At 44.0% G+C, this 25,342-nt stretch overlaps 3 protein-coding genes across 11 annotated transcripts in view; 2 read left to right on the top strand and 1 right to left on the bottom strand.

Moving 5' to 3' along the window:
* Positions 1–14: 14 nt before the first annotated feature.
* Positions 15–14,760, top strand: KBTBD4 (kelch repeat and BTB domain containing 4). 3 transcript variants are annotated; one of them, XM_053259604.1, is made up of 4 exons: positions 15–258; positions 1,834–2,478; positions 11,042–11,148; positions 11,680–14,760. In XM_053259604.1, the coding sequence occupies exons 1-4, from the start codon at positions 156–158 to the stop codon at positions 12,538–12,540; spliced, it is 1,716 nt and encodes a 571-aa protein (XP_053115579.1). In that variant the 5' UTR covers positions 15–155; the 3' UTR covers positions 12,541–14,760. The 3 variants fall into 3 exon arrangements, with proteins under 3 accessions (XP_053115579.1, XP_053115655.1, XP_053115735.1); XM_053259680.1 differs by having other exon boundaries at positions 15–174; XM_053259760.1 differs by lacking the exon at positions 15–258 and adding an exon at positions 295–500.
* Positions 10,023–17,127, bottom strand: PTPMT1 (protein tyrosine phosphatase mitochondrial 1). 2 transcript variants are annotated; one of them, XM_053260945.1, is made up of 4 exons: positions 16,530–17,110; positions 15,765–15,840; positions 14,791–14,987; positions 10,023–13,810 (listed from the first exon to the last, which is right to left on the bottom strand). In XM_053260945.1, the coding sequence occupies exons 1-4, from the start codon at positions 17,010–17,012 to the stop codon at positions 13,571–13,573; spliced, it is 996 nt and encodes a 331-aa protein (XP_053116920.1). In that variant the 5' UTR covers positions 17,013–17,110; the 3' UTR covers positions 10,023–13,570. The 2 variants fall into 2 exon arrangements, with proteins under 2 accessions (XP_053116920.1, XP_053117000.1); XM_053261025.1 differs by lacking the exon at positions 14,791–14,987 and having other exon boundaries at positions 15,760–15,840; positions 16,530–17,127.
* Positions 16,956–25,342, top strand: part of CELF1 (CUGBP Elav-like family member 1) — an 81,354-nt gene continuing 72,967 nt past the window's right edge. For 2 of the 6 annotated variants that reach the window (XM_053260081.1, XM_053260166.1), the window contains exon 1: positions 16,958–17,138. The gene's annotated coding sequence lies outside the window, so the exon portion shown is untranslated. Of the gene's footprint in view, positions 17,139–25,342 lie in introns of all 6 variants that reach the window. The other 4 variants (XM_053259899.1, XM_053259992.1, XM_053260327.1 and 1 more) reach the window with 4 other exon arrangements.

Consider the following 25,342-nt stretch of genomic DNA (forward strand, 5'->3'; position numbering starts at 1 on the left):
CGCGTGTTAACATGATCCGGAAATGAGGAGCGCGCGCATATGGGGTGATCGTCAGCTGGGGCAGCTTCCGGGAGCTTACCGAACGGAGTCGGGAAGTGCAGCCCTTTCTCGCATTCCCCTAAGCCATTCCCGGTGTGAAATTCCGAGCTAGCGGGATGAAGGGAGGAGCCGCAAGTAAGAGCTGCCGCCGCCGCCGCCCGCCAAGCCTGGGAGCTTCCTTTCCCCGGGCTGGCTCTTGCCCGTTGCGGGGGCGGGAAGGTTCGTTGCCCTTCACCAACGGTGGGAGGGGCAGCGCTGACTGACGCCGGTGGCAGGCTGCGCTGCTTCAGAGCCGTCCTCGGGGCCTTCGCTCGGCAGTGCTGCGCTAGCTTAAGCCCGGCGGTTTCAACAGCGTCTGGCTGAAACTGTCTGGTCTGAGCTGTCTTTGCTTGAAGGCTGAGAGACGGGTCAAGGCGTGTAGATTTTGGTTCCGCCGTTCAAATGGGGAAGACCGGCGCCAGGTGACCGCTGCCGAGTGTTTGCGGATACTGCCTCTGGCCTCTTATTATTCTTGCGCCCAGGCAACTCATATGACAGTTGTTGTTGTCACTATTAGTAAACCATGCAGTCGTTTTGCCTGTTTGCCCGTGATTCGGCCATGTCCGTAACCCTTCTCTCAGTCATTCCTCCTCTTTGAGGTCCATTTCACGCCCTGCAAGAGGCAAATAAGTGTCTTTAAGGATGTATGTTTACATGGCAGGCAGCCCCAAGCAATCGCAAGCTCCCAGACACGCGGAGATACATTTTTACGTCTTCCAAAATGCGTGGCTGTCTTCCTCGCATGGCATTCGCTCGTATGTAGCGCGTACACCTCATATTCGCGGTAAAAAGAGAGGCAAAGTTTCAGAACCGGAGCGCTCCGAGAGCCATTAAAGTCGCAAGGCTTCAGTCCAGTACTACTTGCTTGGGAATAAGCCTCATTATACTCAACGGGACTTGCTTCTGAGTAAACATGCATAAGCACTGTGCTCTGTGTGTCCTTAACTTTGCACTAGATTGTGGTTGCAGTGTGTGAATCAACTCTTGGGGATGCTCTTGTGTGAATGACATCAAACTTTTGGAATTGTGTTTTAATTGGGAATTCAACAAATGAATATATTATAAATATTTACTGGGTATTCTGGTTTTTAAAATACACTAAAAGCCACCCATAAGACATACAAAACCATTTTGTTAAGAATGTCTCTTCAAACTATTGACTTATACTGGGATGTATGTCTAATACTTTTTTCAAACTGTGCAGAGTCTAGCAATCAGTGGCCAACCAGCATTTGAAAGCTGATCTGATGTCACATAAGGATGTTGCAGTATATTACATTATCCATGAAGTACCATGTACGGTAGTGGTATGTTGTTGGGTGCACAGTAGTAGTACCCTGAAGTAATTGTTATTACTACTGTTTCTAAATAGTAGGATACAGGTGTATGTCTGACTTGGAGTATGCCTTTTTCATGTTTAACTGTATATTATTTTTATTATTTTTATTCATTTGATTTCTATACCACCCTTCCAAAAATGGCTCAGGGCGGTTTACACAGAGAAATGAATGAATGAAAGAAAGAAAGATGGATCCCTGACCCCAAAGGGCTCACAACCTAAAAGAAACATAAAATAGTCACCAGCAACAGTCACTGGAGGTATTGTGCTGGGGGTGGATAGGGCCAGTTACTCTCCACCCGCTTAATAAAGAGAATCACCACATTAAAAGGTGGCTCTTTGCCAAGTTTGTTGAAATAGTTTTAGCATAGTATAGCAAAAATCTGTGTAAATCTTCCATGTCCATTGCATTTCAGATTGTTGGAGGTCAGATCAAGGCAACAATATGGACTCACTGGAGGAGACTGGGGGTTCCTCAGCAGAGGAAGCTGCAAACTCCTCAACCGAGGAGAACTACTTTGTGAATTACACTTTCACTGACCGTTCTCACTCAGGCCGCGTGGCCCAAGGAATTATGAAGCTGTGCCTGGAAGATGAACTCTTTGCAGATGTTACAATCTCTGTAAAAGGCAAAGAATTCCAACTGCATCGGCTAGTCCTCTCGGCTCAGAGTTGCTTCTTTCGTTCTATGTTCACTTCTAATCTGAAGGAGGCACATAACCGGGTGATTGAGCTACAAGATGTTAGTGAGAGTGTCTTTCAGCTTCTGGTGGATTATATTTATTATGGAACTGTGAAGCTGAGGGCAGAAGATTTGCAGGAGACTTATGAGGTGGCAGATATGTACCAACTAACTGCCCTCTTTGAGGAGTGCTCTCGTTTCTTGACTCGAACAGTGCAAGTGGGGAACTGTTTGCAAATTATGTGGTTGGCTGATCAGCACAGTGATGTGGAGCTCTACACAGCTGCCAAGCATTGCGCCAAATCATATTTGTCACAACTTCAGGAAACAGAGGAGTTTCTGCACCTTCCTCTCCGTCTCCTGACAGATATTATCTCAGGTAGGTAGAATGGTTACCGAGAACAGCCGTATATTATAGTTGTGAAACATTAGACAGGGTGGGCATCTGAGAGGCCAAGTGGAGGTCCTTTAAAATACTTTATTCAAAATTTTCAATATATTTTTTAAAAATGCCACAACTAGACATTAGTAAATAGTGGAAATTATTTTCATAATCTGTGTACTTCAGAAACAGTAAAGACGAGCCAGGTATGAGGTATAGATAGAGCAAGATTTTTGAAGTGATAACTAGCAAAGTTTAGAAACTAATGCCATGAATAAAATGGCTGTTTCCCTCAAAAGCCTTCATGCTTCAGTGGAAAACTATACCACCTTAGGTTTTCAAAGCACAGGATGACGACTTTGGACACTCTGGGCAACTACAGGTGAAACTCGAAAAATTAGAATATCGTGCAAAAGTTCATTAATTTCAGTAATGCAAATTAAAAGGTGAAACTGATATATGAGATAGACGCATTACATGCAAAGCGAGATAAGTCAAGCCTTAATTTGTTATAATTGTGATTATCATGGCGTACAGCTCATGAGAACCCCAAATCCACAATCCCAGAAAATTAGAATATTACATGGAACCAAGAAGACAAGGATTGTAAATAGAACAATATCGGCCCTCTGAAAAGTATAAGCATGCATATGTATTCAGTACTTGGTTTGGGCCCCTTCTGCAGCAATTACTGCCTCAATGCGGTGTGGCATGGATGCTATCAGCCTGTGGCACTGCTGAGGTGTTATGGAAGACCAGGATGCTTCAATAGCGGCCTTCAGCTCTTCTGCATTGTTTTGTCTCATGTCTCTCATCCTTCTCTTGGCAATGCCCCATAGATTCTCTATGGGGTTCAGGTCAGGCGAGTTTGCTGGCCAATCAAGCACAGTAATCCCATGGTCATTGAACCAGGTTTTGGTACTTTTGGCAGTGTGGGCAGGTGCCAAGTCCTGCTGGAAAATGAAATCAGCATCCTCATACAGCTCGTCTGCGGAAGGAAGCATGAAGTGCTCCAAAATCTTCTGATAGACGGCTGCGTTGACCCTGGACTTAATGAAGCACAGTGGACCAACACCAGCAGATGACATGGCTCCCCAAATCAACACAGACTGTGGAAACTTCACACTGGACTTCAAGCATCTTGCGTTGTGTGCCTCTCCATTCTTCCTCCAGACTCTGGGTCCTTGGTTTCCAAATGAGATGCAAAAGTTGCTCTCATCAGAAAAGAGGACTTTGGACCACTGAGCAACAGACCAGTTCTTTTTTTCTTGAGCCCAGGTAAGACGCTTCTGACGTTGTTTGTTGTTCAGGAGCGGCTTGACAAGAGGAATACGACATTTGAAGCCCATGTCCAGGATCCGTCTGTGTGTGGTGGCTCTTGATGCACTAACTCTAGCCTCAGTCCACTCCTTGTGAAAGTCCCCAACACTTTTGAATGGCCTTTTCCTGACAATCCTCTCCAGGCTGCGGTCATCCCTGCTGCTTGTGCACCTTTTTCTTCCACACTTTCCCTTCCACATAACTTTCTATTAATGTGCTTTGATACAGCACTTTGGGAACATCCAACTTCTTTTGCAATTACCTTTTGAGGCTTTCCCTCCTTATGGAGGGTGTCAATGATGGTTTTCTGCACAACTGTCAAGTCAGCAGTCTTTCCCATGATTGTGATTCCTAATGAACCAGACTGAGAGACCATTTAAAGGCTCAGGAACCCTTTGCAGGTGTTATGGATTGATTAGCTGATTGGAGTGGGACACCTGGAGCCTAGACTGTTGAACCTTTTCACAATATTCTAATTTTCTGGGATTGTGGATTTGGGATTCTCATGAGCTGTACGCCATGATCATCACAATTATAACAAATTAAGGCTTGACTTATCTCGCTTTGCATGTAATGCATCTATCTCATATATCAGTTTCACCTTTTAATTTGCATTACTGAAATTAATGAACTTTTGCACGATATTCTAATTTTTCGAGTTTCACCTGTACTTATCAGAACTTGTACTTTTTCTAGTTGGATACAAAGTTCAGCTGGTGAACAAAGACTTGTGTGCTCCATTCAGCCAAGTGATATATTTTCACACACAAAATAAGAGATAGCAGTGGTCCTTTGGATCATGCATTTCTAAGATCTGTACTTTGTTTACAATGAAAACTGCTATACGTTACTAAAAAAAAAATCAAGTGTTCCAATATAGTATATGTCTGTTGAAATCAGTTAATTCAAAATGGATTGTTAGATCCATGAATTAAAGTGAAACTTAATTCTGAAGGTTATTTTTCTGCTCTGACATCCAGCTTTTTTTGTATTGTTCCTCAAGTGGTGATCTGCTGGCAATCCCCTTCTTAGCAGCATGTAATCTGAAGGCAGATGCGGCGAACTGAATAAAAGATTATTTGTGGGCAACCGATGCTAATATACCTAGCAGGTTCAGCTGATCTCTATACACAGAGGTTTCTGCTGGTTCAGACCCAGGTCCAATAAGTCAAAGCCACAACTTGACTTGTGGCCATTAAGCAAATAAAAGGTTTGCTATGAAGAACAGTAACTTATGCCTGGGAGGTAAAGCTGTTAAGTCATACCTGGAGATCAGGTAAGCTCCAGGATAGCAAGGGGCTATTATAGGGTAACTTCTGCTCTGCAGCTTCAGTTGATTTCCCCTAGAAATCCAAAATGTAAGACCAAGGAATCATTTGTAAAGGCACTAATCCTTTATACTATGGGGAACAAGATTCTCACACTCTTTATTGCCCTCTCTCTCTCGAGGCTTTGTATTGAAATTTCCCATCTCTTCCTTAAACAGCAATAACTACTGTGTCATCCCTCTTGCCATTTTTTTTCATGTTGCAGTTTCAAGGAGTTCTATTCAGCAACAACAAATTACTAGATGAAACATGCAAGAATATTCCCAGGAATCTCTTCTGCTTGCTTTTAAAAGGAATTAACACTTACCTCTTTTCCCTTTTTCTTAGCCTGCTCTGAGAAATTGTGAACTGTAGTTCTAAAAGTATTTCATTTTTCAAATCTGGAGCTATAAGCTGACATGCAGACTAATACACACATGCTGGGGAAGGGGCAATTTTTGCCAGTCTCCTCTTCTCTCTGAAGGGTTGCACAACAACCCAGAGGGACATATTTTTGGGAGGCAGAGTGAGCTTCAGAGATAAAGGGAGATAGATGAAAATTCCCTCTCTTGCCTATCGCATGCACAGTGGTAGTCTGAATGGCAGTTATAAATATGACAGTAGCTATAGGCTGTCAAAAATATCTACTATTAAAACTTATCTTTAAGTTTCAGACTTGAAATTGAACTCAGCTTTGGAAATTAACACCTGTTAACCAGCATAATCATTTTGTTACTAATAAATGTTATGAAATTCCCTTTAAATCAGTATTTGGCAAATTAACTGACCAGTCAGAGTCAACTCTAAAAGTAAGGATATATAACTTTCTGTTCTCTGCTTTCAGTATTGCAACAGAATCTGTAGGAAACTAAACTTTTATGCAGTTTTAGTGGTGAAGAGGAAAATGAAATTGTATGTTAGAATATTGTTATGCCATCTTGTAATTCTATGTCAGGAAATGCAATATGGGAAAAATATTAAATATGTTGACAGCTACTTTGGTAGAATTAATGTTGAAAAGGAAGATATTTATTTAACGGAGATGAATCCCCTGATCCCTGTATAAGTTAAAATTGCCTTCCAGAAAAGAAACTAGAGGCACCTATACTCAGCTACCATAGTTTAAAAGATACAAAAGAGCTTTGCATGCAGCCTCCATTGAAAAACCAACAGTATGTGGGGGCCTTTTGCTTCCTCTTTGCCAGACTTGGAACCCATCGCTCTTAGTGTAGGAGGGATGTCTCTTTTTCTATGGGTGTATGCCTTTTTAAGTAGCAAACTAGGCAAGGTGGCAGTTTTTCTTTATTACACCCCCCCCCCCAGTCAAGGAATGCAGGGCAGGGAATATGTTCTTTTCCCTCAAAGCCAAGGTGGCTGATCTGGATAAACTCAGAGAGGTATGTGGAAGAGACCTTCAGGGTCATGTTGGAGGCATCCCACTTCCAGGCTGATGGCTCCTCTGCTGTCAGGGAGAATGAAGGTGTCTTGAGGAGGACATTCTGAGGAAAAGAGAAAGACTCCCTTAGAAGGGATCCCTTCTGTGAATGATAAGCCCATGTCCTCTCGCAGATGGGGGGAGGGGGCTCCTAGTAGTGGGTGATTCAATCATTGGAATATAGAGAGATGGGCCTGTGACCTGCATGTAGACTACACAGTGACTTGCCTGCCTGGTGTAAAGGTTGCGGACATCCCACAGTGTCTAGATAGGTTGTTAGGCAGTGCTGGGAAGGAGCCAGCTGTCATGGTGCACATCGGCACCTACGATGTTGGGAAATACAGTTGGGAGGTCCTGGAAACCAAATCTATGCTGCTAGGTAGCATATTGAAGTCCAGGACCCCCAAAGCAACATTCTCAGAAATTTATTTATTTATCAAATGTATATACTGCCCAAACTTTCATCTCTGGGCAGTTAACAGAAAACATTTAAAACACATATAAAAATACTACCTGTTCCATGCGTAGGGCCAGCGAGACAGGCAGAGCTGAGGGGTCTCAATGTGTGGATGAGATGGTGGTGCCAGGGGGAGTAGTTTAGATTTGGTGATGAATAATTATAGACCAATTGCCAACCTCCCATGGTTGGGTAAGGTAATTGAGAGTGTGGTGGCTGACCAGCTCCAAGGAAACTGATTATCTAGACCCATTTCAGACTGGCTTTAGGGCGGGCTATGGGGTTGAGATGGCCTTGGTTGGCCTGACATGACTTTTGCCAGGGAATTGACAGAGGGAGTATAACTCTGCTGATTCTTTTGGATCTCTCAGTGTCTTTTGATGCCATCGACCATTATTCTTCTGGATCACCTGAGGGAGATGATAGGAGGCACTGTTTTACAGTGGTTCTGCTCCTATGTCTTGGGTAGATTTCAGATGGTGGTGCTTGGTGACAGTTGCTCTTTAAAACTGGAGCTACTATATGAGTCACCAATGCTTTTTAATATCTACATGAAACCGCTGGGTGAGATCACCAGGGCATTTGGTGCTGGGTGTTAGCAATATGCTGATGACACCCAAATCTATTTCTCCTTGTCATCAATATCAGGAAATGACATTACCTCCTTAAATGTCTGTCTACTGGCAGTAATGGGCTGGATGAGGGAGAATAAACTGAAGCTAAACCCAAGCAAGATGGAGGTGTTTATTGTTGGGGGTCGTAATCTGCAAGACAGTATAGAACTTCCTGTTCTGGATGAGGTTACACCCACCCAGAAAGAACAGGTCTGTAGCTTGGGAATGCTCTTGGACCTGGGTCTCACCCTGGTGCCTCTGTTTCCTTGAGGACGACAATCTGAAAAGAGTGGTACATCAGCTGGTAACTTCCAGGTTGGACTCCTGCAGTGCACTCCGAGTAGGACTGCCTTTGTACGTAATTTGGAAACCAGTTAGTTCAAAATGCAGCAGCCAGATTGGTCTCTGAGGTAACCTAGAGAGACCACATTATGCCTGTTCTTAAACAGTTGCACTGGTTGCCAATATGTTTCTGGGCAAAGCACAAAGCGCTGATTATAATACCTTTAAATCGTTAATAGCTTAGGTCCAGATTACCTGAGATAGTACCTTTCTCTACAAGATCCCCACCGCTCATAGAGATCATCAAGAGGGGTCCATCTTTGGGTGCCACCAGTTCATCTGGTGGCATCCTGGGATTGGGCCTTCTCAGTCATTGCCCCTGGATTGTGGAACACAGTCTCCATGGATATAAAAGGATTATCTTCCTTGGAGGTCTTCAGGAGAGCCTTAAAGATCCATCTTTTTAGCCTGACTTTTAATATCTAGTTTTACTCTAGTTTAAAAGTTTTATTTTGTTATGTTTTTTAATTTTAATGTAAACTACCTTGGGCCACCTTAGGAAGAGCAGTATATAAATTGAATGAATAAATAAAATCAGGCAGGCGTCAAGGAGAGAGCTGTAATAATGGGTGACTTTAATTACCCACACAGTCTAGGTAAATTCACATTCAGGTAATGGCAAAGTGGCCAAATTTTTACACACACTGAATGACTATGCCCTAGAACAGCTGGTCATGGAACCAACCAGGGAGAAGGTGACTTTGGACTTAGTCCTGAATGGTGCACAGGACCTGGTGAGAGCTGTCAGTGTCATGGAACCTTTAGGGAACAGTGACCATAGTGTGATCAAATTCAGCACACATGCGAAAGAAGCGCCAAGGCAGCCTAGTACAGACACTTTGAACTTCAGAAGAACTTGTTTTCTCTAAAATAAGGAGTTTGTTGAAAAGGAAAAAAAAGGAAAATCACTTTGCTCCAGAATGCATGGAGTTTATTTAATACCACAATAAGCGAAGCCCAGTTAGAATGTATACCAAAAAAGGAGGAAATGTGCCACCAAGTGTGGGAGGAGGCCAGCATGGCTTACAAGAAAAGTCAAGGAAGCTATAAAGGGGATAAAGGGACCATAACACACCACTTTTAAAAGAACTGCACTAGCTGCCAATATGTTTCCAGGAGAAATACAGTGCTGGCTATTATCTATAAAGCCCTATGGCTTGGGCTCAGGGTATTTAAGAGAGTGCCTTCTTCGTTATGAACCCTGTTGCTTATTACAGTCTTCTGGAGAGGTCTGTTTACGGTTGCCACCGACTCATTTGATGGCAACTTGGGACTGGGCCTTCTCTATGGCTGCCTCAGGGCTTTCGAATATGCTCCCTGTCAAAACAAGAACTTCCCCATCTCTGTTTGCTTTTCGGAAGACCCTCAAGACACATGTGTTTTCTCGGGCTTTTAACTGAAATGAAAACTATTTAATTTGTTTTTATTTTATGAAATTGTTTTTATTGTATTTTATTACATTTTAACTGGTTTTACTTTGTTTTATATTGTGTTAAAATTGTACACCATCGAGATGTACATATCAGATGGTATAAAAAAACATAACAATGCTAGAACCAGCGGTCATCCCATGAAACTGATTGCAACAACATTCAGGACCAAAAGGAATAACTTTTTCACACAACGCATAATTAACCTATGGAATTCTCTTCCACAAGATGTGGTAACACCAAACAGCCTGGATGGCTTTAAGAAGGGTTTAGGGGGACAGGTCTGTCAATGGCTACCAATCTGAGGGCTGTAAGCCACCTCCAGCCTCAGAGGCAAGCTGCCTCTAAATACCAGTTGCAGGGGAGCAATAGCAGGAGAGAGGGCATGCCTTCAGCTCTTGCCTGTGGACTTCCCTGAGGTATGTGGTGGGGGCCACTGTGTGAAACAGGATGCTGGACTAGACAGGCCTTGGGCCTGATCCAACAGGGCTGTTTTTATGTTTTTAACTGGATGGCCACCCCTGAATAGCTTGCTTGCAAAATTAATTTAGATTTAGCGATGTAAGTTGAATTTTAGGTCAGCTGGTCTTAATACACTTCTAGAATATGTATTTTAATAATCAACAACAAGCAGAGTGATGATCAGTTTGTGATTTTATTTTTATGTTCTTTGTTTTTTCCTACATAGTGTACTAAGGATTGTACCAATACATTGGGGAGGGGGGTGATAGTAATATAATACATGCAGAATTTCTCTTAAGCTACAGTTGGTATCAGCACCCCAAATTAGGGCAAACCCAATGCAAAACAAGCAAGCTTTATGGCAAGAATTAAAATACTGAGTCTTAAACACTATTGAAGATAGTGTCAGTGGTTCAACCTACTGACCTATTTTCTGATCTGAAATCCCTATTAAATTCTGCTGGTTTCTGCAGCGCTGATCTTATTGCTAGTAATGGGATCTTCCACAGAAACAAAGTATTGAAGTCCTGTGGGCCCAGAAGATGAGCAGTTTGATTATATCATGCAATGAATGTGCACTGATAGGACTCACCTGATTGTAGGAAAAAACCCAACATTTAAAAATGTTTCAAATACCCTTGAACCCTGCATCAGCTTGGAACATGTCATGATTGAACTCTTTTAAAAATCTATTATTTGAATTCTTATTGTCCAAAAGGAAAACCAAAAATCTGAGGGTGTTTTTGGTGACCAATGATAGGTGAATTTCATGGATTGCAAGAAACACTAAAATCTTTTACAGCAGCAGTACTATAAATTTGTCCATGTCAATTTCCCATGTGACAAGAAAATGAACTAGAAGCCCCTCTCTGAAGAATAACTGAAGTAACATTAAATACTACCTGATATTTGCTTTAATTCTAACTCCAAGGAGAGAGTATGGGCTAGTCTAGTGAATAATTCTGGGTCATATTTCCCAGAGAAGCCATGAACTCATTGGGTGGTCTGCAGCAGGTCACATCCTTGCAGCTTCTGGGTTAATCCATAAAATAGGAATTATAACTTGCAATCCTGATGCTTCTCCAGGTAAACCTGGTATGCATTGGTGGGGGAGGGGAGATTTGGAGAGAGTGCTTGCTCTGCTTCTGCCATGAAAATGAGATATTTTACCATTTTTATCTGCAACTATACAGATGGGGTGCCATGTTCTCAGAATCCAAAAGCTGCCATTGAAACCTGGATCAACTTCAATAAAGAAGAACGTGCAGGTTTTTCAGAGATCCTGCAATCAAGTTTAAAGGTACATAATTAAGCACAGTCCACTCCATCACTGTCTTTCCCACCTCTCCCCAACTGTGATCATTGTAGACTTGTTACCACAGTTTGTTGATTTTATTTAGTACATTTCTATATTGCCCCATACAAAAAAAAGTTGAAAGTGTGGCTGCCTTTGATGTTGGAGTCACCTTATCAAAAGAATTAGCATGATGTGAAAAACCTTCATTTAGAAAGCCAATTTAAACTTGCTAGCTTGTTATTTCCACTATGTTCCCCAACTGTTTAGGTAAGTTTTTCATCTTATTAGTGCTTGGTCTGCAATAAAGGTGGCACTGAAGGTTTTAGTCCCAGCAGGTAAAGGGCAAATGTCCCAATATCTTATGGTAAGCTACAGCGTGAAGGACGGTTAGAAGCATGTGCTTACCTAGCTGTAAAGTCTCAGACCTAAAGTACTTTAAGCATCTTTTGCGCTTGTGATCAGCACACCTCCTTTTTGCTGAATTTCTGCACAAGGACCTGTGCAAGGCTGATGAGTGTTGTTTCCCCCTCTTAGGAAATTGGCGAGAATGTTCATATCTACTTGATTGGAAAGGAGTCATCACGTACCCATTCTCTTGCTGTCTCTCTGCACTGTGCCGAGGATGACTCCATCACTGTCAGTGGTCAGAACAGCTTGTGCCACCAAATCACCGCAGCCTGCAAGTATGGCAGTGATCTGTATGTTGTTGGAGGATCCATTCCACGGCGCATGTGGAAATGCAATAACACTACGATAGACTGGGAATGGTGTGCTGCCTTGCCTCGTGACAGGCTCCAGCATACTCTTGTTTCCGTGCCCAGCAAGGATGCAATCTACTCACTGGGAGGAAAGACCCTGCAGGACATTCTCTCTAATGCAGTCCTGTACTACAGAGTAAGAGACAACATATGGACAGAAACTGGTCAGCTAGAAGTAGCAGTGTGCGGGGCTACAGGGGTAAATTTCAATGGAGTCCTTTATTTGTTAGGTGGAGAGGAGAACGACGCTGACTTCTTTACCAAGCCCTCTCGGCTGATCCAGTGCTATGACACTAACACAGAGAAGTGCCATGTGAAGCCCTATGTGTTACCCTTTGCAGGGTGCATGCATGCAGCTTTGCACAAGGACCTGGTGTTCATAGTAGCTGAGGGCAATTCGCTACTGTGCTACAACCCTCTGCTGGATAGCTTCACCCGGCTCTGTCTGCCAGATGCCTGGAGTTCAGTACCATCCTTCTGGAAAATTGCCAGCTGTAATGGTAACATCTACATCTTCCGGGATCACTACAAAAAGGGAGATGCCAATACCTTCAAACTCAATCCAGCCACTTCTGTAGTAACTGTCACCAGTGGCCTTAAAGTGCTGCTTACAAATCTGCAGTTTGTGTTGGCCTGATAGAAGAAAAGCTCAGCGCCAGACAATGGAGACATTCCATTACCTTACTCCAACTCACCTAGACCCCAAAGCTCCAGCTTCCTCAAGACAGATCACAGCACTTGGAAGTTCCCCCTTCTAGCTCCTGCTTACAAGCAGCAGTAGCCTCCTAACTGCACACCTGCTTAATAAACAATTAATGGCACCCAGGCCCCATCCTTATCTGAAGTACTGCTATCACTGTGGTCATCTGCTGGTCAGCTTCTTGTGTCCCAAAGCTCTCCAGCTAAGAGGCTTTTTAGGTCTAGATCAGATACCACCAGCAGACCCTATACAAAGTAGCTGAATTCTTTCTACAGTCTCCTAGAGCTTTCATGTTGCAGGTTGAGAGTAAATGCAGCTATCCATCAAGATATAAACCAGGGCTGCACAACTTCAGCCTTTCTGCCGATATTAAACTACAACTCTCATCATGCCTGACAACTGGCCTCTGTGGCTGGGAATGATACATGTTGTAGTCCTGCAACGGCTGGAGGACTGAAGTTGTGCAGCCCTGATATACATATTCCTCAGAGTTGCAACTATCAGATGAGTGTGAAGGTTCCCTCCCTCATTAGAGCTGCAGGAGACAACTCCTTAGGTAGAGGTACTGAACTTAAATCTACTTGCAGTTGACTTGGCCCCACAGTAGGGTCTTCTGTGCTGATACTGGAGGACTCATTCTCTTACTGTGACGTACAAAAAAGGGGAAATAGTATCAAAACTACTTGTTGATGCTGTGAGCCCTTTGGATCAAGTTTAAATAAAGGCCTCTCCTAGGACAACACTGTGGCTTCATCACTGCTTGTCTGAGAAGTGAGCACTGAAGAGTAGTTCATAGATCTGCTGCAAAGTGAGCAAGATACAGCAACAATAGATACAGGTAGCAGGAGAGGCAAAATATGCTCACTTATCACTTACAGTGATTATAACTTCTTTGTTCAAATGTTGCGGAAAACTTATTTATTGGTGGCCAAGATGACCAAGGTGTCTGTTCCAACACAACCACACATTAGGAGCCAGGTGTTTTCAGTGTGGCATCCTGCTTGGCCTCCAGCGGCTTTTGTTCTTGCTGAGTCTCTTGTGGCTTTTGCTGTCTAGCTGGCAGATTGTGCTGTGCCTCCACAGGAACTGCAACACTTAAACTTCTGTGAAAGTCCTCAAGCAACTGTACCTGTTTTTGGCGGATGATGATATGAGGACGGATCTTAACAATAGCTTCGATTGCCTCTTGAGGGGTCCACTGGTGCAGCTACAAAAGTTTTAAAAAAAACAAAACCCTATACATGAAAGATCAAGTTACTGGGGTAGGAACTAACGAGCTTAATAATACAACAGGAAAAGGAAATTCATCAATAACACCCTTTCACTTAAGTGAATCCCAATTGATCCTTGCCATCTGTGACAGTCTTTCAACTGAAATCTGAGATCTGATTCCAGCAGAGTACTCAACAGCTGTTTAATTGAATAGCTCTTCTTTTGCTCCTGCAAGGGGAAGGATGGCTTCTGTACTGCTTGTCGTTCACTTCTCAAAGCAAAATGGATTCTGTTTGGACCATGTGTTCTGACACAATCCAAATATCACAAGATGGCAAATGGATACAGGCCCTGGCCAAGTTTCAAAACTTTGAGTTAGATTAGAAGCTGCTAAAGAAAAATGCACTGTTAGCCCATCCAGTGCATTAGGGGAGACTTTTCTACACACTTCCTAACCTACAAGAAGCTTAAAAGTGCAGGGATTTTCAATTCATTCACATTTGCCTGTCACCTTTAATACCAAAGAAGAAGTGCCACTCAAGTCTGTCCCAATCACAAAGCATCTGGTAAAGTTAATCATTTCCTCTCTCAATGACTACTAAAATAATGCTCATAGCCTCCTCAACATAGCCTATAAAATAGGATTTTGTTCCTTTATGTCCAGTGTTGGGAGAAGTATAGCTTTCTCAGGAAGATTTTCACATATTGTCCTTGATCAGAAGCAGCTACTGATAGCAGAGTTGTCACTAATTAAACTTCAGCTATAACCATTTCTGTAAACTGGACTTGCAGAAGGGAGGCAGAGAGAATGTGGAGGCAGCCAACCATCCCCTGAACTTCTTTATTTGCAGAATTGCTCTAAACATACGATAATATGAACATTACAATTATATTTATCTATAAAAGTAAGCATGCTACTAGCAGTGAGCTCTCCTGCCAACACCACTTTTTCTGTCTATTTGTGCCTTTGTTTACCTGAATTAAGTATGCAGCAACCATGGTGGCACTGCGGAAGCGGCCAGCTTTGCAATGTACATAAACGCTGTTTCCACAGTCACGATGCTTCAGAACAAACTTGACACCTTTGTGCAGGTTTTCCAGTGAAGGGACTCCGGTCAGGTCCACAGTGCTAAGGCGCAGCTGTTCTACACCCATCGCCTCCCACTCCTGCAGTTAACCCCCAAAATGCACAGAATCAGTAATCAGGCTTTGGAGGAAGAAAAATGAATCTGTTTATGAAGATGAAGTGATCAGGGAAGATGCAGTGGGAAAGATCTAAATTTTATATATAAGCTGAAGAGATGTCTAAGGAAAACAGCACAAAGGAAGTAAGGCTGGAGACAAAGATCAGCATTAAGTGGTAGTACAAGGAGAGTAACTATCAGGAAGGGAAAGGACAATTGGCAATTAAGACTGCAATCTTACATAACCTAGGCAGTGGGACTTGCTTCTTGTAGGGATGTGCACAAACAGCTCGTGCAGGATGGGGGTTGGTTCCTTTAAAAAAGAAAAAAGAAAAAACTGCGGGTAAGCAGGACCTTACCTGCTCCTCTGCCGTGCCACTGCCTTTCCAAGTGTGGTGCTTGCTGTTCAGGTGTGTGGCTTCAGTGCTGCTCAGTCTTTTCAACAGCAAGCGCCACGTCCGGAAAAGCGGTGGAGGAGCAGCTAAGGTCCTGCTTACCTGCTTTTTAAAGGAACCGATCCCTACCTACTGAACTGGTTTGAATGCCAGTACTTCCATAAGGAGGCACTGAATCCGTTTGGGCACATCCCTACTTCTTAGTAGACATGCACAGAATGTGCTAACTAGTGCCCGAGATGCTAGACTATTATATCCTTCCTCCTCAAACAGACTCTGTTCTGCATTTATGCTTATATATCCCCTTCAGCTTCAAAGATAACTCTCAGTTCCATCTCTGCAACATAGATTGATGGGGGACTCGCCTCAGGGGACCAGCACAGGAAACGAGTCTCATACTCTTCATTCATGGTGAGCACCCCTCGCACGTTCTCGTCCTCTACCAGCTGAAGGAAGAAGAGAACTCAGTCAATATATATGTTTTAATATCTCATCCCAATGGCTTACAGCAAGGTTCTCTCACTCTTTAACTACCAACCATAACCATCTCTTTTAAATTAGGCTTGCAGAAGGGAAGTAGAGGGAATGTGGGGACAGGCAACCATTCCCTGATCTTTTATTTCCAAGGTTGCTCTAAGCATTCAAATCTTTATTAAAATATGCATTAAACATCTATTCAACATCGGCATTAGTTTCATAGCATTTCCAAAGTCATTAGAGCTCCTGCTCAGACCATGTATTGGCCATGTTTCCTTGTAAATTGTACCATTAGTGACACAGCAATAGTTTACTTCTACAGGGGCAAATACTTAACTGAAATAATACACATCAGCAGCGCTCCTTTTCCAGGGATCGGTTGAATAGGGAAAACACCATAACTATAAGATCGCCCCAGGATTATTAGCTTTTTCACTGCCCCCTTCAACAGGAGTCTGACAGGCAGAAATTAAACCGGGGAAACTGTCCATCGCTTTTCTCTCGACCTCTATAAACGCTTCACCGACTTAATTTCTGGGATGCATATGAGAAGCAGACAAGCAAGCTATCCGAAAGAAAGCTGCCGTCCCTCACTCATCAGTACATTGGCCCCATCATGGAGCACGATTCCCGCTGAGCCGGCCGGCTCTGGCATTACCTGGCGACACCGTCCCCGCAGCGGCAAGGCCCCCAGGATCACAGCATGGTCAATGCGACTGAACCACGGCCGCTGCAAGCCGGGCAGCCGCTCCCGCACCAGCGTGTACAGGAGCGTCGGGTAGAAGACCAGTCGCGCCGCCACGGGACCCAGCGTGGGGAGGAGCACCACCATTGCCGCGCTCAGGGCGCCCGGGGTCTCATGGCTCAGGCCAGGTGCGGGCCGTTGGAGCAGTTCATTCCGCGCAAGAGAGCGGGGGGTGGCCGGACTCCTCTGGGCTGGGCTAATGGGCTCGTCTTTGGCAAGCGAGCCGTGCTGGTCCGACTGCTGCCGGAGAAGGGGACGACGGCGACGAGCGCGTTCGTTCGGATTCGAGCACGGGGGGGGGGGGTTCTTCCGATCTCGCGCGTGCGCGCGCTTTCCTTCCTCTGTTTGTGCGCCTGTCTCCTGGCTTGTGATGGTCTCTCCCGGAAGCGCCGCCATCTTGCGAAACCGGCCTGAGGCGGAGGGAGCTGAGCAGGGTGCGGGCGGATACCCCGGGGCAGGCGAGGGCGGCGGCTGCCAGGAGGAGCCCGGGAAGGGCAGGGAGGGAACAGCGCGCAGCTGACGGTGAGTGTGCTCCGTCCACCCGCTGGTGGCTTATGTCTCTGAGCGGCTTTCTCGTGATGATGACTCTCTTCTCGCTTTAACTGGGCCTCGCTAGGAGCCAAACTCCGTCCTTTTCTCTTCCCTGGTGGCTGCAAATGGGGGGTGGGTGGGCGGCGGCTTAAGGAAGCTCTGCTGTCCATTGCTTTCTCTCCACTTCAGTCGAGTCGCCCGTTGTCTGGCACTGAAAGGCTTCGCGCCTGCGCCAATACATAGTCTGTTTGAGGGCGAGGGGTGCGTGTTCGCCCAGGCGGCAGTGGTGGTGTGGTGGCTGCCTCGTAGATTCTTCGCAAGGAGGAGCGGGGGAGAGGAAGGCGAGTAAGGAGCCCGCAGGCATCGTTTGCCTGGCGACTCGCCTGCCCATCTTCCTCGAGAATTGTTAGTCTCGAAGCTCCCTTTGGGCCTCTGTGGGGAGCGGGGCAGGAGAAGCAAAGCGCCTCTCCAGGAGCGCTGTGTTGGGCGCTGGGTTTTGGGGCAGCGTAAATTAACGTTGTCTTTCCCCCAGGGCAAGGGGGCGGGGCTCGTCTCCTGATGAAGGCCGCTTTATGGTTCGTTTGATGCTGAGCATTTGAGACTGCTCTGTTAGAGAGCTTCGCTTTACTGCACTCCCCAGGAAACCCAACGTGGACCTTGTGCCGTGCCTTGTGATGCCAAGTGGAGCGGAGGCGGGGGGGGGGGGAGAATGTGGAGGGCATATTTCTGACCGTTTAATGGACCTGAAGTGGGAGAAAGAAGGTCGGCATACCTTAGAACAGGGATCCTCAACGTTGGGCCCCCAGATGTTCTTGGACTTCAACTCCCATAATCCCCAGGCCCAGTGGCCTTTGGCTGGGGATTATGGGAGTTGAAGTCCAAGAACATCTGGGGGCCCAACGTTGAGGATCCCTGCCTAAGAAGACTGGCCACGTGGTGCTGTTTAATTTACGATCCCCTGATTCCTGTGAAGCACCTCATTGGTTTCTAATGGAAGCCCTTCGCTCTCTTCTGGCCGTTTGGCTCTGTCAAGCTAGTGCTGCAACTAATGGGAGGTTGTGGTTTGAGCACCACTTCAACTTCAGAGAAGAGACAAATTGCATAGTAAACTTAGAAACGAAACGCATGAGGAAAAAGGTAGTGAACCAAAGTATAACCGAAGGAGAAAAAAGACATTAAAAGGTTAAAGTAAAAAGCCACTCTTGAGAATGTGGGTGAGCTGCTTGGAATGGTGCGGCCTACCATCTGTTCTCTTGACCCTTGCCCAACATGACTTACACTATCTGGAAGTGGGGTTGTTGTAGAAAGCCTGGAAGAGATCATAAATGCATCTCTGAGGGAAGGCAAAATGCCTCATTGTCTTAAGGAGGCAATTATTAGACCACTTCTGAAGAAGCCTACCTTGGTTCCCTCAGAGTTGAGCAACTACAGGCCTGTCTCCAACCTTCCATGGCTGGGCAAGGTAATTGAGACGGTCATGGCTTCCCAGCTCCAGACAGTCTTAGAGGAAACTGGTGATCTAGACCCATTTCAAACTGGCTTTCGGGCGGGCTATGGGGTGGAGACTGCCTTGGTTGGCCTGATGGATGATCTCCAATTGGGACTTGACAGAGGAAGTGTGACTCTGTTGGTCCTTTTGGACCTTTCGGTGGCTTTCAATACGATCGACCATAGTATCCTTCTGGAGTGTCTGAGGAGGTTGGAAGTGGGAGGCACTGCTTTACCATGGTTCCTCTCCTACCTCTCAGGTAGGTTCAAGATGGTGTCCTTTGGAGACTGTTGTTCTACAAAAACTTTTGTATGGTGTCCCTCGGGGCTCTTTATTGTCTTCAATGGTTTTTAACATCTACATGAAACCGCTGAGAGAGACCATCAGGAGATTTGGTGCAGGATGCTATCAGTATGCTGATGACACCCAAATCTATTTCTCCATGTCAGCATAATTGGAAGAGGGCATAACCTCCCTAAATGCCTGCCTGGAGGTGGTGGTAGGCTGGATCTGCCTGTTCTGGATGGGGTTACAGTTCCCCGGAAGGAACATGTACGCAGTCTGGGGCTACTTCTGGATCCAAGCTGTTCCCTGGAGTCTCAGGTTGAGGCAGTGGTCAGAAGTGCCTTCTGTCAGCTTCGGCTGATATGCCAGGTACGTCCATTTCTTGAGATAAACGATCTCAGGATAGTGGTACACATGCTGATAACTTCCAGACCGGATTACTGCAATGCGCTCTACATGGGGCTGCCTTTGTATGTAGTCCGGAAACTACAGTTGGTCCAGAATGCGGCAGCCAGGTTGGTCTCTGGGTCATGTCGGAGAGATCATGTTACTCCTGTACTGAAAGAGCGACACTGGCTGCCGATAAGTTTCTGGGCAAAATACAAGGTACTGGTTATAACCTATAAAGCCCTAAACGGCTTGGGCCCTGGATATTTGAGAGAACATCTTCGTTATGAACCCCACCGCCCATTGTGATCATCAGGAGAGATCCGACTGCATTTGCCACTGGCTTGTCTGATGGCCACTCGGAGGCGGTCCTTCTCTGCTGCTGCCCCGAAGTTTTGGAATGTGCTCCGTGCTGAAATAAGAGCCTCCCCATCTCTGACAACTTTTAAAAAATCTTTAAAGATGCATCTGTTCACCCAGGCTTTTAATTAAATAGTGTTTTAATAGTTTTAACATGGTTTTAAAATATTTTATAATTTTAAATTGTTGTGTCAATCTTTTCTGTTATCATTTGTTTTGTTTTAATTAATGTTTTACTTTTCTATCATTTATTCTGTTTTAACTAATGTTTTAACCTTTCTATTGTAAACCACCCAGAGATGTGAGTTTGGGCGGTATAGAAATATGATAAATAAATAATAAAAAGCAATGGCAACGAAAATAAGGTCGTGTCAAAGTGTAGACTGCATAATGAGTATATTCTTCAGATTATCTGGATATAGCACAGTGTTGAAATGCTTGAAGTGAACACAACTCAATTGTTTCTGATAGGGGAATTGCTGCATAGCTGTCTTATGTAAACAAGTTTACTCTAAGATATTGATCTCTAAACCCACACCCACCCACCCCATCATTGCTGTTTTTCTGTATTACATGCTAGTCATAGGAACTTGCTAAAACCGTTTATCTTTATTTATTTCATTTTATATCCCGCTCTTCCTCCAAGGAGCCCAGAGTGGTGTACTACATACTTAAGTTTCTCCTCACAACAACCCTGTGAAGTAGGTTAGGCTGAAAGAGAAGTGACTGGCCCAGAGTCACCCAGCAAGTATCATGGCTGAATGGGGATTTGAACTTGAGTCTCCCCAGTCCTAGTCCAGCACTCTAGCCACTACACCACGCTGGCTCTCATGGTATAGACAGGAAGACATTGCTGGCAGATCACAAAATCATTCACTCTATTATATATAAAATTCTGTCACATTTAGTTACTCATATTCTTTCTACTAGAGGGAATGAGACAAGGACCAAACCTCTTTTTTCCACCCCAAATCCCATCTTGCCATGATGTCGTGAAGATAGGGTGGTGGGGTGAAAGTCAGAGGGGTGAAAACAACACAAATTAGAGAGGAGAGGTGGTGAGTGGGATAGAGGAGAAATAAATTGGCTTGGCACCATTGCAAGATCTTTAAAAACATAAAAAAATCTTGCTCTATGAAGAAGCTTGCATTTCTGGGTGCAGGTTTAATTCCCACCTGAACAGGGTCTCTGAGCACACCTTTACTTTCATATATATAAGAGTGCCATTCACTCTTGTAGAAAACAGTGAAATTTTTGTACACAGAAATCACGTTGCAAGGTGGTGCAGATTGGCTTCCCTTAATGGTGATACTGTGGGTAAGGGAATGCAGTCTCTTAGTGGCTTCTGAAATATATAGATCCTCCCTTCACCCTAAAATTATAGAAATTTTGCTAGTTAATTACTAGACCACTTTTAAGATAAAAAAATTAAAAGACCAAGCTAAAACCATCTTTGAAATTATAATTTTTTAAAAAGTTTCAAATTAAGTTATTTTAAAAGCTAAAAACTGAGAACTATAAAAAATAAAGAACCTACCAGATATAGACAGAGATGAAACATTAAAAAGCCTCTTTAAAAAGACATATTTTCAATTGTTCTTTAAAAACACTGAGGATGGGAGCATGGTGAAGCTCTTCAGGGAAGGAGTTCAAAAGCTGAGGGGCCACAACCAGAAAGCACTGTCTCTAGTCCCTGCCAACCATTGGATGGTGGGGACTAGAGACCATCTCACTGGTGGGGCCATGAGCAAGGCCTGAAATGCTAAGTGGAGGACCCTGGCAGGTTCTTATGGATGAATGCAGTCTGACAGGTACCCCAGCCCCAAGCCATGTAGAGCTTTAAAGGTCAAGATCAGCACCTTGAATCTAGCCCAGAAGTGAACCAGTAACCAATGAAGCTGCCTCAGGAAGGGTGTGACACTCATGAAGCAACTTGCACCCATGCACAACTTTGCAGCAGCATTCTGAACCAGATGAAGTTTCCAAACCATCTTCAAGGACAGCCCCACGTAGAGCGCATCACAGTAGTAAAATCTGGATGTTACCAAAGCATGAGTGACTGACTTCTCCAAATAGGGTCGCAGCTGGCATACCAGCTGTAGCTGGTGAAAAGCACTTCTGCACACACCGCCACCTGCATCTCCAAGGACAGTGTTGGGTCCAGAAACACCCTTAAGCTGCAGACTTTGTTTTTCAGAGGGAGTGTGACCCTGTACAAGACCAGATTTATTTCACTACTTGCATGATCAGTTTTACAACCCAGAGCATTTCTGTCTTACCTGGATTAAGCTTCAGCTTGTTTGCCTCCATCCAGTCCAGAACAGCCTCCAAGCCCCAGTTCAGAGCATCCACTGCCTCCCTGGTGTCTGCTTACAAAAGATAGGTAGAGCTAGGTGTCATCAGCATATTGATAGTGCTGCAGCCCACACCCATGGATGACCTCTCCAAGAGGTTTCATGTATATGTTAAACAAATAAAGTAGATATGACTTTTCCTGTAGTTCTCAGAAATAGCATTTTAATTTATAAATCTATAATTGCCCCAGTCTTCACCAAATATACATTTTTGTTAGTAATTTAATATTCAGATGTTTTTAATTGCTACAAAATTGTTGCAAACCTTTTCAGTCTTATTTCTGGTCTTACATATTTATGTGTATTTGATCATAGATCTCTTCTCGTTTAGTGGAAAAGTCTCCAGTAATGTGAGAGAACAATGGCTAAACTTGGTTGCATATTTAAAAATGCATCCTGTGTATTTGGCCTGAATAAACCTTTCCCTTGTTAGTGCAAAGAATGCTTTTTTGTGTCACATCTCATTTGCCATTCCTGGTGTATATGTGTGAAGTGTACAGGGCTTCAGAAGGAATTTATTACACATTCAGATTTATTTTTGTTCTATCCCATAAGCATAGGGAAGAGTGCAATATTTTTGTCCTCTGGAGTACGTTAGTCTGAAAGAGAATTACTGGCCAAGACCATCTAGTTATCTTAATGGTGAAGCAGATGTTTGAACCTGGATCTGCAATATCTAAACCCAGGCACTGCATCACAGTAAAGATGGCATTCCAGTTTTAAATATACTATTTAGTAACTGTATATAGGATTACGCTGAGTTGTCTGTAACTGCTTCCAAAGCAAGTTTCTGAAGTAGGATACAGTCATTCCTCACCAACCGTGGTTGTCCCAATCGCGGGTTTGAGTATCTGCAAGCAGGAAATTATGAATGTTCTCACCAACCACAACCGGAGTGTCTGTGGTTTGGCAAGATTTTTTCAGTTGGGGGGTTGTGATTTTGGGGGGTTGGGGGTCATTTTGGGGGGTCTCCTTCACTCCTGGTAATTTGGGGGGATATTTTTTCTAATTTTACTCTATTTTGTGGTCCTTTTGTGGCTGCGATTCCCTTAACCCCCTGTTTGCCATTGATTCTAATGGCTCATCTACTGCAAATTCGCCAACTACAAGGTTTTCCTCGAACAGAACCCTCATGGTTGGTGAGGGGTGACTGTATTGGTCTTTACAGATAACAAAAAGAGATTATTCTCCAGCAGAATCACTGTATACTCTTTAGTATTAAACATTTATTAAAATAAAATTTGCATATAGAAGTTATTATAGAGTATAACGACACACATTTGGAATATAACTACTTCCACTGTGCTTTCCTAACTACATGAAGGTGAAGCATATGATGATTAGGTTTGTTTGACAAAATAGATATATATTGTACTAAAGCCATGGTATGGCAAAACATATGGCAAGTATGATGAGCCCCAGACTTCCTTCCAGCATTTAAGCAGGTAAAGTAAGCTGGGATAGTCTGGACAACTCGGGAGAATAGCTGGGGATTCTTTGGCTTTGCATTGCTGAGACACTCAAAAGTGCCAAAGCAAGGCCAAATAAGCAAGCCCTCCACACCTTTCTTTCCTGCTCAAAAGTAGAAAAAGGAAGCATTGGAGGCTGCTCACCATTGCTTGGTTACAGTGCTTCCGAGCACCTGAGCAAAGTAGTGCCCCACCCCCGCCGTCTGCTGTTGCTGCTATAAAAGCAATAACAGGCAGGGAAACTTGCTTGGCTGTTACTTAGCCATAGTGCTAAGGAGTGCCATGGTCAAGCAGTAGTGAATCCAGTATTCCTCTGTGTGTCTCCCATCCCTGTTGCTTAGCTGCTGCTCTGGGTGTCAGGACTGAATGGTGGACTAACAAACCATCCCCGCCCTCCTTAGCAGGAATGGGAAGTGTATCCAAGAGCCCCTGGTGGCGCAGTGGTAAAACTGCCGCCCTGTAACCAGAAGGTTACAAGTTCAATCCTGACCAGGGGCTCAAGGTTGACTCAGCCTTCCATCCTTCCGAGGTCGGTAAAATGAGTACCCAGAATGTTGGGGGCAATATGCTAAATCATTGTAAACCGCTTAGAGAGCTCTGGCTATAGAGCGGTATATAAATGTAAGTGCTATTGCTATTGCTAAGTGCTATTGCTACATGGAGGGGCCTTGCTTGGTAAACAGCTGTGATCTTGGCTTGGTAACAAGGCAAGGACAAACCAAAATTGTGCACCTATGACTAAAGCTGTATGCGATAAGTTTCAAGTCTGTGGTCCACAAGTCACTGCCAAACTTCTACATCTAGGAAGTATAGTGCATTTTTTATATTGTGTCATCGCCTCCCCTTTTCCACTAAAGCACTTGGCTGACAATGTTCTTTTTAGGAGACATGACTAAGTGATATAGTACAGGCCTTGACAAATTTTCTTTGGATCTAGAAGTCAGACAAAAATTTAGGAGCCAGACAGTGGGCACTTGGCAAAACTACCAGACTTAGTGATGGAAGTTGTGGAGGAGGAGGATTACTGGGCTTCTCTTTATCCCTTTTACAAGCAGTAACATGCTTAGAACAGAAACAGGGCTGCCTGAGGCAAATACACATTTTATTAAATAACTCTATCCCTGAATATCCTAGCCAATGCACCATGTTTAAATTTTGAATTGTTTTTGTCCCTGTATAAAGTGCAACCAAATGGAGAACAATGCTTTACTTACTGCTAAGAAGCTGCAGGTTTTGAGCACATACTCAAAACATGATAAATAACTGCAAATTAAGACACATTTGAAATAGCAGTATTTAGCAGCATGTACTGTATAGGGAGATGTGTGTTTACTTTGTGCATTTTAAAATGTTTTTTATTGTAAATAGCATGAATTCCTGAATTGTTGTGATCAAATTTAGCTGAAATTGCTAGAACGTACAAATAAGTGTTCAGGCTTTCAGCCTTTAATCTATATAGAATTTCTGCTGCAAAAAGCATACAATATATCTTCCAAAGGCTATACAGTTAACTGTCTCAAACAGTACTGAACATATGTATGAACAATGGAAACATTAAAAGCTCCAAAAAGGAACTGATTGTTCTATATACTTTCTGGTATAAGGGACCATATTGAAAGAAGGGAAGGGATACACTTTGCTCACAAATGGAAAGCTCACCACTGTGTCCCCTGTTGTGCATTTCACAGGAAGCAGTTGATATGTTTATGATCTCAACAGCTCTACATTTCCAGGAGTTTGAAAGACTGCAGCTGTATATTTTCCCTTCAGATAGTGCCAGAAATACTGATGGGTAGTACCTAAGTAGGAATAATAGTGGTTCAGTTATCAATTTTATAGCCAGTTGTGTAG

This window comes from Hemicordylus capensis, chromosome 1, assembly GCF_027244095.1.
Source record: "Hemicordylus capensis ecotype Gifberg chromosome 1, rHemCap1.1.pri, whole genome shotgun sequence".
Classification (NCBI taxonomy): Eukaryota; Metazoa; Chordata; class Lepidosauria; order Squamata; family Cordylidae; genus Hemicordylus; species Hemicordylus capensis.

Excerpts from the sequence above, each read along its gene's own strand:
- KBTBD4 (XM_053259604.1), top strand. The coding sequence starts at position 156 with ATGAAGGGAGGAGCCGCAAGTAAGAGCTGCCGCCGCCGCCGCCCGCCA. Across the intron at positions 259-1,833 it reads CCCGTTGCGGGGGCGGGAAG|ATTGTTGGAGGTCAGATCAA; the intron begins GTTCGTTGCCCT and ends ATTGCATTTCAG. Across the intron at positions 11,149-11,679 it reads TCCTGCAATCAAGTTTAAAG|GAAATTGGCGAGAATGTTCA; the intron begins GTACATAATTAA and ends TCCCCCTCTTAG.
- PTPMT1 (XM_053260945.1), bottom strand. The coding sequence starts at position 17,012 with ATGGCGGCGCTTCCGGGAGAGACCATCACAAGCCAGGAGACAGGCGCA. Across the intron at positions 15,841-16,529 it reads TGCGGGGACGGTGTCGCCAG|CTGGTAGAGGACGAGAACGT; the intron begins GTAATGCCAGAG and ends TTCTTCCTTCAG. Across the intron at positions 14,988-15,764 it reads TCGTTTCCTGTGCTGGTCCC|TGCAGGAGTGGGAGGCGATG; the intron begins CTGAGGCGAGTC and ends TTGGGGGTTAAC.